The 13,688-nt window shown below is 38.0% G+C and overlaps 1 protein-coding gene across 6 annotated transcripts in view; it reads right to left on the minus strand.

Annotated features, from left to right (window-relative positions):
• Window positions 1-350: 350 nt before the first annotated feature.
• golga4 (golgin A4) overlaps window positions 351-13,688 on the minus strand; it is a 33,462-nt gene continuing 20,124 nt past the window's right edge. For all 6 annotated transcript variants that reach the window (XM_057342311.1, XM_057342308.1, XM_057342310.1 and 3 more), the window contains 9 exons: window positions 13,557-13,678; window positions 11,758-11,888; window positions 11,159-11,245; window positions 7,842-7,859; window positions 7,651-7,719; window positions 6,833-6,908; window positions 3,415-3,512; window positions 1,930-2,016; window positions 351-992 (listed from right to left, as the gene is read on the minus strand). In XM_057342311.1, the coding sequence (XP_057198294.1) occupies window positions 978-992; window positions 1,930-2,016; window positions 3,415-3,512; window positions 6,833-6,908; window positions 7,651-7,719; window positions 7,842-7,859; window positions 11,159-11,245; window positions 11,758-11,888; window positions 13,557-13,678 (703 nt within the window). In that variant the 3' untranslated portion in view covers window positions 351-977. The remainder of the gene's footprint in view (window positions 993-1,929; window positions 2,017-3,414; window positions 3,513-6,832; window positions 6,909-7,650; window positions 7,720-7,841; window positions 7,860-11,158; window positions 11,246-11,757; window positions 11,889-13,556; window positions 13,679-13,688) is intronic.

Consider the following 13,688-nt stretch of genomic DNA (forward strand, 5'->3'; position numbering starts at 1 on the left):
AATTGAACATTTTCCGCATTAGCAGTCGTTTTTGTACGTTTGTGACAAACATTTAAAGATGGAATAAAGAGTTTAGGATGACACGTACAGTACCATTGCCATTGTTTTCTTTGACGTACCTTGGAGTACCATTTGAATAAAAATAATTATTTTCAAAAGGATCAAAATGGTATTACCATCGGATACCGTCGTGCGTACCACGGTATGTCCACAGTCAATTTATTATAAGGGCAGCTTGTCGTAATGATGTTACAATCATATACAAAACCATTACATTAGTGCAAAAACTGTTTTTTTTCTTCAAAATTATTTATCAGATTCTCCATGCCGGGCAAAAAAAGCTTTGAATGTAGTGTAAATAAAACGTTTATTATTTGTCTTAAAATGTATTAACCACCGCAATGTGCCCAACAGAGATTTATAGCATTTTTTTTTGCATATATGATTATTTACAATTTACAATATGAAGCATGATTCTATTCTGTCAGTTTCCCTAGAAAATACCGTATTAAATAAGACATAGAATATAAATCAGTATACAATCATCTTACAGTACTAGGAGCCCGTGTCTATATCATACATGTCCTGGACAGACAGTTAAAGGGTAATTTCATTTTACTATAAAACAAAGAAAAACGAAATACAGAGAAAATATTTCAGGAAAAGAATCAAACTGAAACTTACAATCAAACATATTGCACAAATCATACAAATGCAGCTTTATAAAAGAACCATCTAAGCTAAAAAAGCAAAAAAAGTCCATATAATAAATTATTTCCTGGCAAGCTATTTAAAGCAGGAATATTTCTTTCTCTCAATATCTTAATCTAACCTAATTCCCTTGTACCAGTAACCGTAAAATCACACATGCTCTCTCTCTCTCAGATAAGAAGACCGGGTGCTTTCATGACAATGGTCTCTCAGCAGCAGATGCATCTGTTCTTCTGTCAAGCAGGTTCCGGCACGGTTCATCCACCTCACCGGAGCCAAGGCTATAAAACACAGATGGAGAACAGGAGCTCACTTTCTTGCGGACAGACGTATTAAAATTCCAAGACAAATACAACCCACAAACCGGAGCAAGAACATTTCACATTGCAATATGAAAAACTAGATTTTAGGAGAGAATGGGAGGGATGCTGTTCTGTTGAAATATTGTGGTGGTTGCCAGAGAGTTGCTATGTAGTTAATTGCCTGATGTTACCAGTAAATCTGTCCCGAACAAGTCGCGTGATTTGGAACAAATGGTGCAGGACGAGTTTAGTTAAAGTCCCCGTGAACCGGAAGTTGCGATTCCGTATTTTGACGCATTTCTGAGTGAAATGGAATTCTGAATGAGAAAGTTAGTGGGCGTGGCTTTCATCTTTCTTTGATTTGATTGGATGTTTAAAAACAGCCATTGCATTTTGTTGAAAAGGAGTCACACAGTTGAAGGGGAGGAGTTAACGGATGCTCCGCCCAGGCCGTATAACATACGTCATCTAAGATGGATAGTCATTACAGGACGGAAGTGCATTTTCAGATTTTAAGATTATGAGGGCACACGATTTTTAAAAAGAGAATGAGCCACATTGATAAACTATTTACAATAAATGCTGCAATATTAAATGAAAGAATCGTCATTGTAATTTTTTTTAATTTCACAGGGACCTTAAGGGTTTGTTTAAGAAGACTAAAGCAACAACTAAACAAATATTTGAACTATAAATTCGTGAAATCTGACTCGTCTCTGTGCTTTAATTCATGAGCGATTACACAGTGACAGAACATCAACACATCTGGGATACTCTGTTTAAAGCAGTTTGTTGACGCAGGGAGATTACAAGTCTTTGAAGATTCACCCTTGAAAACGCTTGCAGACAAACTGCTATCGCATACAAAACTACAACAGTCCCAGAGTAAGCGTTCTGGAGATCAAACCCTGCTCACCATCACACGGGAATCCTCCCGCTCCATAACCGTCTGTGCCTGGTCAGGGGGAAACTTCAGCACGGATGTTATAACTTTTGCCATCGTCTGTGGGGGAAAAAAAAAATCAAACTGATCAAACTCATGCTTACTAAGCAAAACCTGTTGGCACGATGTCAGGGTGTTGCTATGCAGTTGCTAAGGTGTTCTGGTAGCTTTATCCTGATGCTTGGGTTTCTCAGAGCTTTGACGGTGGCAGGATTTTATTTGGTTCTCTTGGCAAATTTTTTTTGGCCTGATAGCTTATACATGAAAGTAAAAAACTCAAGTGTTCGATTTAGCAAGAGAGATGTTTGCCTTAGAAAACACTACTTCTGGTCATTTAAAATAATTTTTATTCTAGGCAATTCTTTGTCTTTAAACTTTGCTATTTAAGCGAATCTTCCGAGGATCATTATTGTAAGTATTCGTTTGCTGAACATCATTTATTCCAGAAACACACGAGACACCATGAAATCATTAGATATTCTCATCAGTCTCAGGATGTTACACATTTTTTCCAATGATGTCTTCACGCAACTAAATGGGTCTCATATTGTTGGGTGGGGAATACATTAAATGAGCCACAAAGCCAAGCAACCACAGGACTAAAACTCATTCGTGCACGGAGATGTTTTTACGCTTCAATTGTGTATTGTACGCCATGTCGAAGTAAAAAAATCATTTCACAGAATATAGACCCGCCCATCGTTTCTTCAGCCTCTGTGAGCAATTACACCTCGCCAAGACAAAACAGGCCGTCTGCTGTGTATTCAAGCCTGGATAGATCTTCCAGTGTTCATGAGCGCATATAAATCCCGATCTTAATCAGAACCAGCTCGGCTCGGTCGCACCTCGAGCAGCTCTCTTAAAGTGACAGGCGCTAAGACTTCCTCTCTCACAGGGAAGCCTGCTGTGATGTCATGAGGTCCTGACTGTTTATTAGAAACCAGGGGGATTCCTGCTGGTTTTAGGGCGGTGTCCGGCGGGCTGTTAATTAACCACTGCTAAACGGTCCAGATTTGTTCATTACAGTCCTGTTGGGAGTTAGCATGGGAGTAAATATTTTTATACGTTTCCATCCGGACTCCCCATCACACTGCATCCTTCCTCTTAAAAAAGTCACGGTTATGTTGTGGAAAAACAAACAAGCGTTGCGGGGAAAGAAACTGGTAGGCAATTCATAACATCTATTCAAATGGTTTACATTAGGGCTGTCACAATATCAGATTTTTGTGGCCAAATTAATCCACAATAACAATATTTGAAGAGTTTGGTTCCAAAATGAGTCCGTTTTTAAGATTTTTCAAAAATCATGTTTTTTTATTGTTCATTTAAATTAATATCGATCAAACTGCAGTTGGTTTGTTTTGATTAAAGCCATAATAACTAAAACAATACAACTAACTAACACAATAAAAACATGATAACAATAAAAAACATGATTTTTGAAAAATTAAAGTATACCTTAGTCTCTCGTCCCATCATATATTCAAACATAACCTTCCGGAGGTACTCAAACTCGGTGGGCTCGGAAAAAGGGTCGACGCTGTTGTGTGAAGCATCTGTAAAACAAAAACGGAACAATAATGCAGCGAGGTTACAATAGATGATTAAAACTAAAACTATTAAAACATTTCTGTTCATTTAAATCAAATAAAAAATGTAGGCCTAAAATAAACTAAATAATCTAAAACAAAACGTTCAATGATAGGTAATATAAAAAATAAACAAATAAATAAAACGGCACATAACAAAATTGTGAGAAATTAAACAAGACGAACACAACTCTGCTTTATATTACTTGATATTATAGTAGAAAAGATCGTTTTAAAAGATAGTACACTAGGGTCCTGTCTTTAATGTAAATCTATTCCAGATCTTTAACCCTTATTACCATCCAAAAGGAAATAATGGCATGTCTGTAGTGGGATTTGGGTTTTGAGATCTGTTTAACTGCTAGTATAAGTGCATGTAACTGCACTAGTTAAAAGATAAGAACCCATTCAAACACTCGTTCATTCACTTCAACACACACCCATAAGCAGCACGTGGCAATAATCAGTCCGTAAATCAGACACGCTTCCAGTCGAGCAGTTACGGGTGCCGGCTCTCAGTAACACAGGACATAATGACGGCATTGTGAGCAAATACAAGACGCTTTAGCTCAATCTAGGTGGGGGCTTTTCCGCTCGCCACCCTTTTATTTAACGGATAAGCGGGTGTGAGGAGAAACGACACAGGCGCTGCGACTGCCCGAACAAAAACTAGCTTGAGTTATTTTAAAACGCTGGTCATGAAGTCATTGAAGGGTGGGTAGAATATTGCTGTGGAAAACATGATGTCAAATTCCTGTGAGAAGAACATCAGAACATTCAGCCTGCACACCTCGTTTCAGTTTGAGTGACAAACTAAACCTTCTGTTACGTATTCATTTTTTGGTCTATTTCGATCAGATTTACATTGTATTGTAATAGTTGCTGATGAAGAACGATGTGCTTGTAAACGGATACTAGAAGCAACATGTAACGTGCAATGCAAAAATGGGAAAAAAACGTTACTTTTCAGGACAGTTTTAAGTAGCTTATACTTTAGTTTTTCTTTTCTTGCTTATTTAAAGGAAAGGTTGAAATTCTGAAAAGAATGAAAATTCTGTCACTCTTGTCATTTCAAACCTGAATGACTTTCTTTCTTCTGCCAAACACAAAAGATATTTTGAAAAATGTTGGTAACAGAAAACCGTTGGTCCCTATTTACTTGCATTGGTTTTGTGTACATAAAACAGACGTCAATGGGGACCGACGGTTTTTGGTTAACAACATTTTTCAAATGATCTTCTTTTGTGTTTTGCAGAAGAAAATCACACAGGTTTAAAATGACAACAGGTTGAGTAAATGATGACAGATTTTTCATTTTGAAGGTGAACTATTCCGTTCATAAAAATGTAATGTTTCATCGAAAGTGAAAATTGCATTTCCAACAGTCATTGCAATGGCTGATTGTTTTTATTTCTATTTTTGTAATTCCTAGACAACAGAGTAACGACTTTGAAATATGCTGGATCACTCTCACATTTATATTCATCGTGAACTTCAAATCATATTGGTTCTTGCGTGTCTCATGACTAGCTGCCAAGAACCAAGAAAAGATAAAAAGCCGATAAAAATGTTCAGCTGAAGAAGTCATACACAGTACATCTGGATGGCATGAGAAAATCTTCATTTTTTGGTCAAATACTGTATACCTTTAATGAAAAATAATGGAATTGTTTTCCCCCATAACGTTTAATGCAATGCTTCTTTAGAAATTCAAAACTATTGCGCAAAACAAAAGCATAATATTGCCGTCTACCTTTTGTAAAGGCAATGGCATCAGAAGACGTTTTAAAATGCCGTGTGGATAGATTTAGGACAAAGACATTTTTGTCCGGCTTGAGCAGACAGCACATGAGGGATGAACGAGATCTGTTTGTATTAGGGTGGTCTTTCAGTCTCATTAGAGCTGTAAATGAATGGCAGTTAGCAGGAGCCGTGTGTCCCTCTGGAAAGTCTATTTAACGTCTTCTGATGAGATCAGGGTGTGTGAACGTCCAGAAACAGACGGCCTGATAGAGAGAGACAGAACTGAAGGTGCCGCTGAAGCCCAAACAAGCCTTTGATCAGGAAGCATGGAGAAATGAGGATCTAATAAATAACCCGACCTGTCTTGACGGACCCCAGGACAGCCCAAATGGTCCAACGGGGACGTAAGACGAGCCGTCAGGATCTCGTCTTCAAAACCCACAAAGAAATCTGGTGTATGAACGCTCATGGTAAAACATGTTAAAGCACATGTTAGTGACCAGTTGCTGACCAAAAAGCATAAAGGTGGGTTCACAACAAGGACAATAACTATACAGTTTTACGAACTGTTCTAAATTTAAAGGGATTCCCCCCTCCAAAAAATGAAAATTCTGTCAACATATACTCACCATATGGTTTCAAACCGGTACAAATTTCTGTGCTCTGCTGAACACAAAGGAAGATATTTGGAAGAATGTCAGCAACAGATCTCATCCCCCACACTGCCATAGTAGGAAAAATAAATACTGAGATGAGATATGTTTGGTCACTGACATTCTTCCAAATATCTTCCTCTGTGTGATCAGAACAAAGACATTTATACATTCTGGGGTGAACTGTGCCTTTAAGAGACGGTGATGGCGATATCTTTGGGGTCACTTTCAGGGTAACTTTTTCCCAGCTGATGAATACTAAAACACTGAAAGCCAATCAAAACCCATTCAAATTTCAAGGTTATTAGACTCTTTATCTTATGTTGCATTCAGTATCAATTTTTGTAACACAAGGAACATTAATTTCGCTCTCTAACATATGTCCAGTAGCACAAGCAAATGCCTCTTTTTCTGAGGTATTGTAAATAAGTAATGATAAGCAAATATTGCCTTTTCTTCATAAGATATAAAGCTACATTCTAAGACAGTACAATACAGCTTTGAGGTTTCTGAATCTGGGGTCATCGGTGGGAACCGAGGAGACACGAAGCCTGTGAAAAGCGTTAGATTTATGGATGAGCTCTTTATTACAGCAGCAGGGAAAAGCTGTGGAGGGGTCCGGAGCGCTCTGTGAAACACAGCCTGTGTGACTGATCGCTCTGAGCGAATAAAAATGAGGTTTGTCTCCCATCATTTGTTAAACTTACAGATGTAAGAGATATCTGACATATATTTTGCACTCATTAGGACCCAACTTTATATTACAAATGGACAAATAAAGACACTAAATGGCATGTGGAAAACAGATGGGCAAACTGTTCTTCCACCGCACCCCCCGCCACCTGATATATGATTCTACATCAATCATTACACAACACGATAATTATTTACCTTTATATGTGCTTCCCAGGTGTGTCACCACTGTGTGTTTCTGGGAACGTCTTATCTTGTCCTCCAGTGCATGAATCTGAAAATCACATCATTCATTTAATCATATACATGGAGAATTTGACATACACGTTGCATTTCACCACCTGATCAAAGCTGGAAAAGTATGATTTTTGGGTGGCTTTAGGAAAAAGCCACCCAAAAAGACACACAACAACCCACATTTTTTAAAATCAATTAAAACGACAAGCACTAAGAAGCTTCGTGCCATTTCTTTTGCATTTTGAGAAATATAACGCAGACATGTTTTTGGCAGGTTTCTAAATATTAAGGTCGATAGTTGATATGAATAATGGAAATTAAATCTTAAGGACTTTTGGATTTGTATCATGCGTTGTAAAAGTAATCTGATAAGAGTCTAGAGAAAATGACTGCAAAAGTAATTTCCAGAATGCTGATTCTCCGTGTTTTAACAACAAAAACATGGTACATGTCCACTGTGTGCCCGTCCCCGTGTGAGTTCACATTCGTGTGGGGTGAGAGAACCAGCGTGAGCGCTCCTGTAACTATTTGTGAGGTTTAAGTAAGAGTAAACAGATGTGAACCGAACACCTCGAGCGGTATAAGAGCTCTGAGAATCACAAATTCTGTTGTCTCGAGAAAACACTTCATATGATAGTAGTACTGGTAAGCATATGTACCATGGTACTGTTACTTTCTAGTGTCTGGGTCATTCATTTGACTTTTTTAAGAATTGGCCTGGGCTGATGAATGCAAACGTATGAGAAGAAACTCAAAATACTGTATCTCTCTTCATTTACCCTGTCATGGTATTCCTGCTCCTTCAGCCTGGCTTCGCTCAGCAGGGTCGTCTTTTCTGCAAGCTGAAGCTGATTGGTCAAAGAGAAAAACAAACAAACAAACAAACAGACAATGAGCACAACACATGTGGACTAACACAGTGTTTTAGTTTCAAGAAAAAATGTATTGATATTAAAGGCTCAAAACTCACCTTCAGCTCATCGAGGCCCTGAGAAACGACAGATTAAACCAATTAGACAACTGCATCAGTATGCATAAACACTAGATTTGATTTACTTTGGAGTGTGGCATTTACATTCAAAGGCTGCATCATGATCACAAATGAAAAAAGCTAAAGGGGACACGAGAGACAAAAACAGAAATCTAATTTGAACTAGAAATGTGACGTTTGTAGAAAATGAGTTCCTGTGTTTCCCATCTGATGTTGGTTTCAATCTCAACGTGTCAGTTTTAGCAATGGAAAAACACGGTGTGACATCGGGCAGTAAAAATGCAGCTCGAGATGCAGAGGTGCGTGCGTGTTCACGTCTGTGAAAGAAAGCTTTGTAACGGCGCACTTTCATTGCGAAAGTAGCCTAGCATGCGGCGCTCGCCTGAGAGCCGCACGACAGCATACGGTAAATCCAGCGGCTCCAGACGCTCTCGGAGGGTTCATTCAGAACAGTCGGAATGCCTCTTTCTCAGGGGGAGCATTCCAAACCTTTCAGGAGATTCATTCTGACAGACTATTCTGAAGTGTGGAGTATTATACGCCAACTGAAAATGTGCTCATAACATTTCTTTCAAATCTTTTCAGTGACTAGAAGGAAACACTGCAGCTTTAATAAAAACTAGGGCTGCTATGGAAGGATGTGAGTGAAATGGGACCTGGGATCCTGCTTTTTTTTACACTTGGCATGTATGGATATGCTTGTTTCCAAATCAGATTTTAAGGCATAATTTTAGAATTGTGCCTATGAATTGAAATGATCCTATGGACAATTATTTCTATGGTTAGTGTAGCTCATGTACATCTTCTGGTACATTTTCAGTACATATTTATTAAGTTTCCAGTTTTTATTTTCATTTCTATACTGTTGCTTTTCTCATGTCTCTACTGCTATGGATTTCTTGTTAAAGCAAACTTTGCAACTAAGACTGTCGCAACATCAGATTTTCACTCTGCTTTATAGTGGCCGAAAAAAATACAATAATAATAATAATATTGCAATATAAACTGAAATAAAAAAAACAAATAAATAATACTGTAAGTCAAATGTATCTATTATTTTCTTCATTTTGTGTTTTATCTTTTTGGCGAGAGTTTTGTGGAAAAATAGGCGCAAAACCACCACTGAATTATTTCCAATATTATCATGTGAAGTTTTAACATAATATCAATAATTATCAATAAAATCACAATTATTGTCAATACCAGTAAATATATATAGACACCGCCAAAATGCAACAATGCAAAATTGTGGTTTGGACAACCTGATCTCACAAGAATTCGTAACGACGAGGTGGCTAATTCGTGTGAATTTGCGTGATGTGAATTGTACAAAACTGTACAATTGTTAAGAAAGGCAATAATGAAGCTCCTCCTCTAACCCCACCCCCTAACGTCACTGAGTGAGTTTACATGCACAATCTTACTCCGATTATGCTTAATAAGATGATAACAAGTAAGGTCATGTTTCATTTTATCGGGGAAAGGTCATAAACGGCGTAAGCAAAACCGGCTCAGCAGAGGAAGATTTGGCGTTGCATGTAAACACCTTCACAGGTTTTCTCCCAGTTTTGTTTATGCACAATAGTAGGGATGCACCGAGGCCCGATACCAAGCTCATGTACTTGTACTCGTAATGACACACCGATACCAAAGACCGATACCTGACGTGACATACATAGAGCCCTATGATTTCCGCAATGCGGAAAACGCGGACGGAATCGAGGAATCCAGGCATTTCCTAACAAGAAATTAGCGCTGAACAGCTAACGAAATATTCAGATACTGTTTAAATATGTATTCTGCTTGTTTTACGTTAACGTGTGTGAAAGAGTGGTGCGGTTGCGTGTACTGAACGCATTGTGCTTGTGGAGCTTTCAGCGCCAGCGTTTCACTGCACGAGGACACGAACACACAAACAAACACCATTTGCGGCGATCCGTCAAAATAAAAGTCCGGTTGACTTGAACAAGTTATAATACACTCACATTTTACCACACCACCCCCCTTAAATTTTTTATAATTTGACCACAGTGTATATTGTTTACTTTAGTAAACTGAAGTAAATGTGCTAGTAAAATTGTGCTACTTATCATAAAAAATAGAACTTGATTAAAAAATAGTCCTTAAATTTAAGTAGACCTAAAAACAAAAGAAAATGTACCAGTAAGATACTGGTTTATTAACATTACTGTACATTATACAGGCATCGGTTATAGGTATCGGTATCGACGAGTACCAGAAAAAAAATATCGGTACTCGTACTCGGTCTTTAAAAAATGGTATCGGTGCATCCCTACACAATAGTAAAAGTCTCAAACGGAAGTAACACTCAAATTATGCATAAAAGTCCACTCTCGAATCATGCAGTTGATGGCAAAATGAAAAACTATTGTTGCATATGCAGGTACTGTGGACATGAGAAGAGATTTACAAATACAGCTTCTGACCGATTTCCTGCGGCATTTTAAATTACTAGATAGACTATCGATGGTGACGTCACTGCACGCGAGAAACGTGGGAAGTCTCAAACTTCCATGTAAACGCGGTTTTCAGCGTAGCCGGTTTATTGATATGTATGTAAACATACAAAAAGGCAGATTTTCGATAGATATCGTTTACTTTGTGCATGTTAACGCACTTCACTGTTGTAAAAGCAAATTGTATTAAAACTAGGGCTGTCAAATTAATCGCGATTAATCGCATCCAGAATAAAAGTCTGCGTTTACATAATGTATGTCTGTATACTGTGCATGTTAATTTAGTATTTAAAAACACATACATGTACACAACATGTATACATTTAAAAAATGTTTACATGTATTTATTTATATTTGCCAATAATTTAAATTATATGTAAATGTTTATTAATATTAAAATGATATTTTTTCTTAAATAAATGCGTATGTTTTTATAAATACAAAATTAAAATGCACAGTACACAGACATACATTATGTTAACCTAAACTTAACTTAAACTAAACTTATTCTGGATGCGATTAATCGTGATTAATCGTTTGACAGCCCTAATTAAAACGTACGAAAAAAGAACGTACAAATTCGTTCGAATTAGCCTCCTCGTAAAACAGTTATGAATACCTGTGAGATTGTGTTAGTTTGGAACAACGTGAGGGTGAGAAAATGGCAGATTTTTTCATTTTAAGGAACTATGCCTTTTAACTTACAAAATAAACATACATTATTCACAAATAACACGAGTTCCATCAGCTGGACCAACACTCTGTGTTATTGCCTGAAGACATAAATAAAAATCTGCATGTAGGAAATGATGGTCGTACCTGAGGGCCACGGACACTTCTCTGCTGTAACTCTTCTAACTCCTTCTGCACCTCCCACACGCGGCCGCCCATCTCCTCCTCGCGGCTCTACAGGAAAAAAACAAAACCCTTGAGCCATTTCTGACAATACAGCCAGACTGTATTCATTTTCTGCTAATAAACTTAGGTCTTAAAATACACGGACATACAATTACATCTATTAGCTGTGAAAATAATCCTTTTAACAAATATTTAGCATACTTCACCGTCAGGATAGTGAAACTAAATTTAGGCAACATAAGGTCTTCATCATTCTCTACACCTCCAGTGAGGTGGTTGTCTGAGGTAATCGTATCCTCATGATACACAAACTATTAACTGAAACCTGAATGTTGTGACTTCATATGCTGGAATTTAGCGGAAACGATAAACTCCTCACGAAACTCCTCCTGCGCCAATGTTTTAACAAATGAAAAGATGGTGTTTCCAGGCGATGAAACAAAACAAGAGTCTTTCAATAGAGCCATTTTATCTGCTATTCATTTGTTGTCTAGTACAACACACGTGACATTAATTCTATAATTTACAAAATGACTTCAACTGACTGTATTTTGCTGTACCTGAAGGACCAGCTCATAGCGCTGAACCGTTCTGTTCAGGTCTTCGTCCTTCTGAGCGATTATTTTTTGGAGCTGGTTCACTTCTTCTCGATTGCTGTTTATGAGATCGGTTTCAACACCCTGAGCCTTCTCTGTGTGGACATGGACACGAAAATACAATATGAAGACAAGAGGGTCACCATAGGGTCAACATCACTTCCACCCTGGATGAATTACACGGCAGGATTGAAAACACATGGTATATCAATAATGCATTTCATATCTTGCATTTACTGAGTCCAGTAAATCAGCAAATGTGACCAACTATGAAACAAGAAAAATGTGTCTTCCATGGTTATTTTTTATTGTTTTCATTCAAATTTTTTGGTTTATTCAAGACAAAATTGAAATAACTCTCCTAAAGAAATTACTGCAGCGGTATCACGATATCACATTGATGTTTATACATACCATGGTAGTTTACTTTTACTACACTGTTTTAGTATTTAAACAATACTTTAAAGTATTCTAAAGAACATTTATTCTAGGCATATTCCAAAAAACATGGTAAAACCATGGTACTACCTACTAGGCATTCATTTTTCATATCACGGTAATTGCCCGGGACTTTTATCACGGTATGTTTTATTGTCGTGTTATACCACGGGGCTGTTGAATGCTTCATTCTGATTGGCTGACGAACGTTCGACGGGTGTGCATTATTTTTCAGTTAAACGCACACCTATGAAGGTGTTCCAGGTCTGCTGACCGCATTACAGTTCCATATCACTTCGCCAAGTTTAGCCTACTGTCCACCAGTGAATATGTATTTAACAACAGACACAGTGACAGGCAAATTCCATTGTCTGAGAAGAAATAACTATTAATATTTATGGACAGCATGAACATTTGAACAACAATGGCGAGAGCACTGTACAGGACTGTTCAGACGAAAAACTAAAGCATGTATCAAAGGTAACGGCAAACTACATGACACAATCAGCGGGTTAAAGATAAAACACGAAGCACAAAAATAACAACAACAACAACATGTTAAATTCGTCTGTGGAATGGGTAAACGGGACTTAAAACACGCAGGAAGCTTTCTATGCCACTGCGAGAACCGCAGCTGGCGCAGAAACCTCCATGTCACTTTTTTCTCTTAATACTCTTCTTATACGACAGGGGTGTTAAATACGATGAAAACAAATCAAATATACTGTAAATACTTGTCTTTTCACTCTCAGTGAAGCAAACGCGTGTGCATGTGCACTGTCTGTCTTCCTCTCAATCTCGGAAAACTGCATGCAGGCTCAAGCAACGCCTTCAGATGAGATGCGTAAGAAATTAGTCCTACCAGCAAGTGCATTCCGGGACAAATACCATACAAATGTCTTGAGATAAAACATCGTAACAACGTCTTGTGGTATCGGAACAACGTCTTGTGGTGTTGTGACCGTGGTATAAGCGGAATAATTGACTCCGGTCCGTTCAATTATCGAAAGTTAATGCACACCCGAGGTGTAACGGCCACTCCGCTTCGCGTCGTGGCCGCATTACCACCTCGGGGTGTGCATTAACTTTCGATAATTGAACGGCCCGTCGTCAATTATTCCTTACGTATTACATCACATTTGGGTGGCAGATATAGCAAAACTGTTTCTACTGTGATTTCACAGAAATGTAACCAATGCTACCTAGAACTATTTATGTTTTTTTAAGTGCCCACAGTAACAATATAGCACAAATCGACTACCGCGGGAAACCGTGATTAACATGATAAATGCGCGGGTATCACGGTAAAACATGCTGCTTCTTACCGATGGTCTCCTTTATTGAGCCTTCTAGTTCCTTCTCCTTCAAGGCCATCTGAGTGTTAAACTCCCTCATTAACTGCTTAATAGCAGAACTCTGTTTTATCGCCATATCTTCCAGTTCGAGCCTGTTAAAAA

The sequence above is a fragment of the Triplophysa rosa genome, linkage group LG9 (genome assembly GCF_024868665.1).
Source record: "Triplophysa rosa linkage group LG9, Trosa_1v2, whole genome shotgun sequence".
Taxonomy (NCBI): domain Eukaryota; kingdom Metazoa; phylum Chordata; class Actinopteri; order Cypriniformes; family Nemacheilidae; genus Triplophysa; species Triplophysa rosa.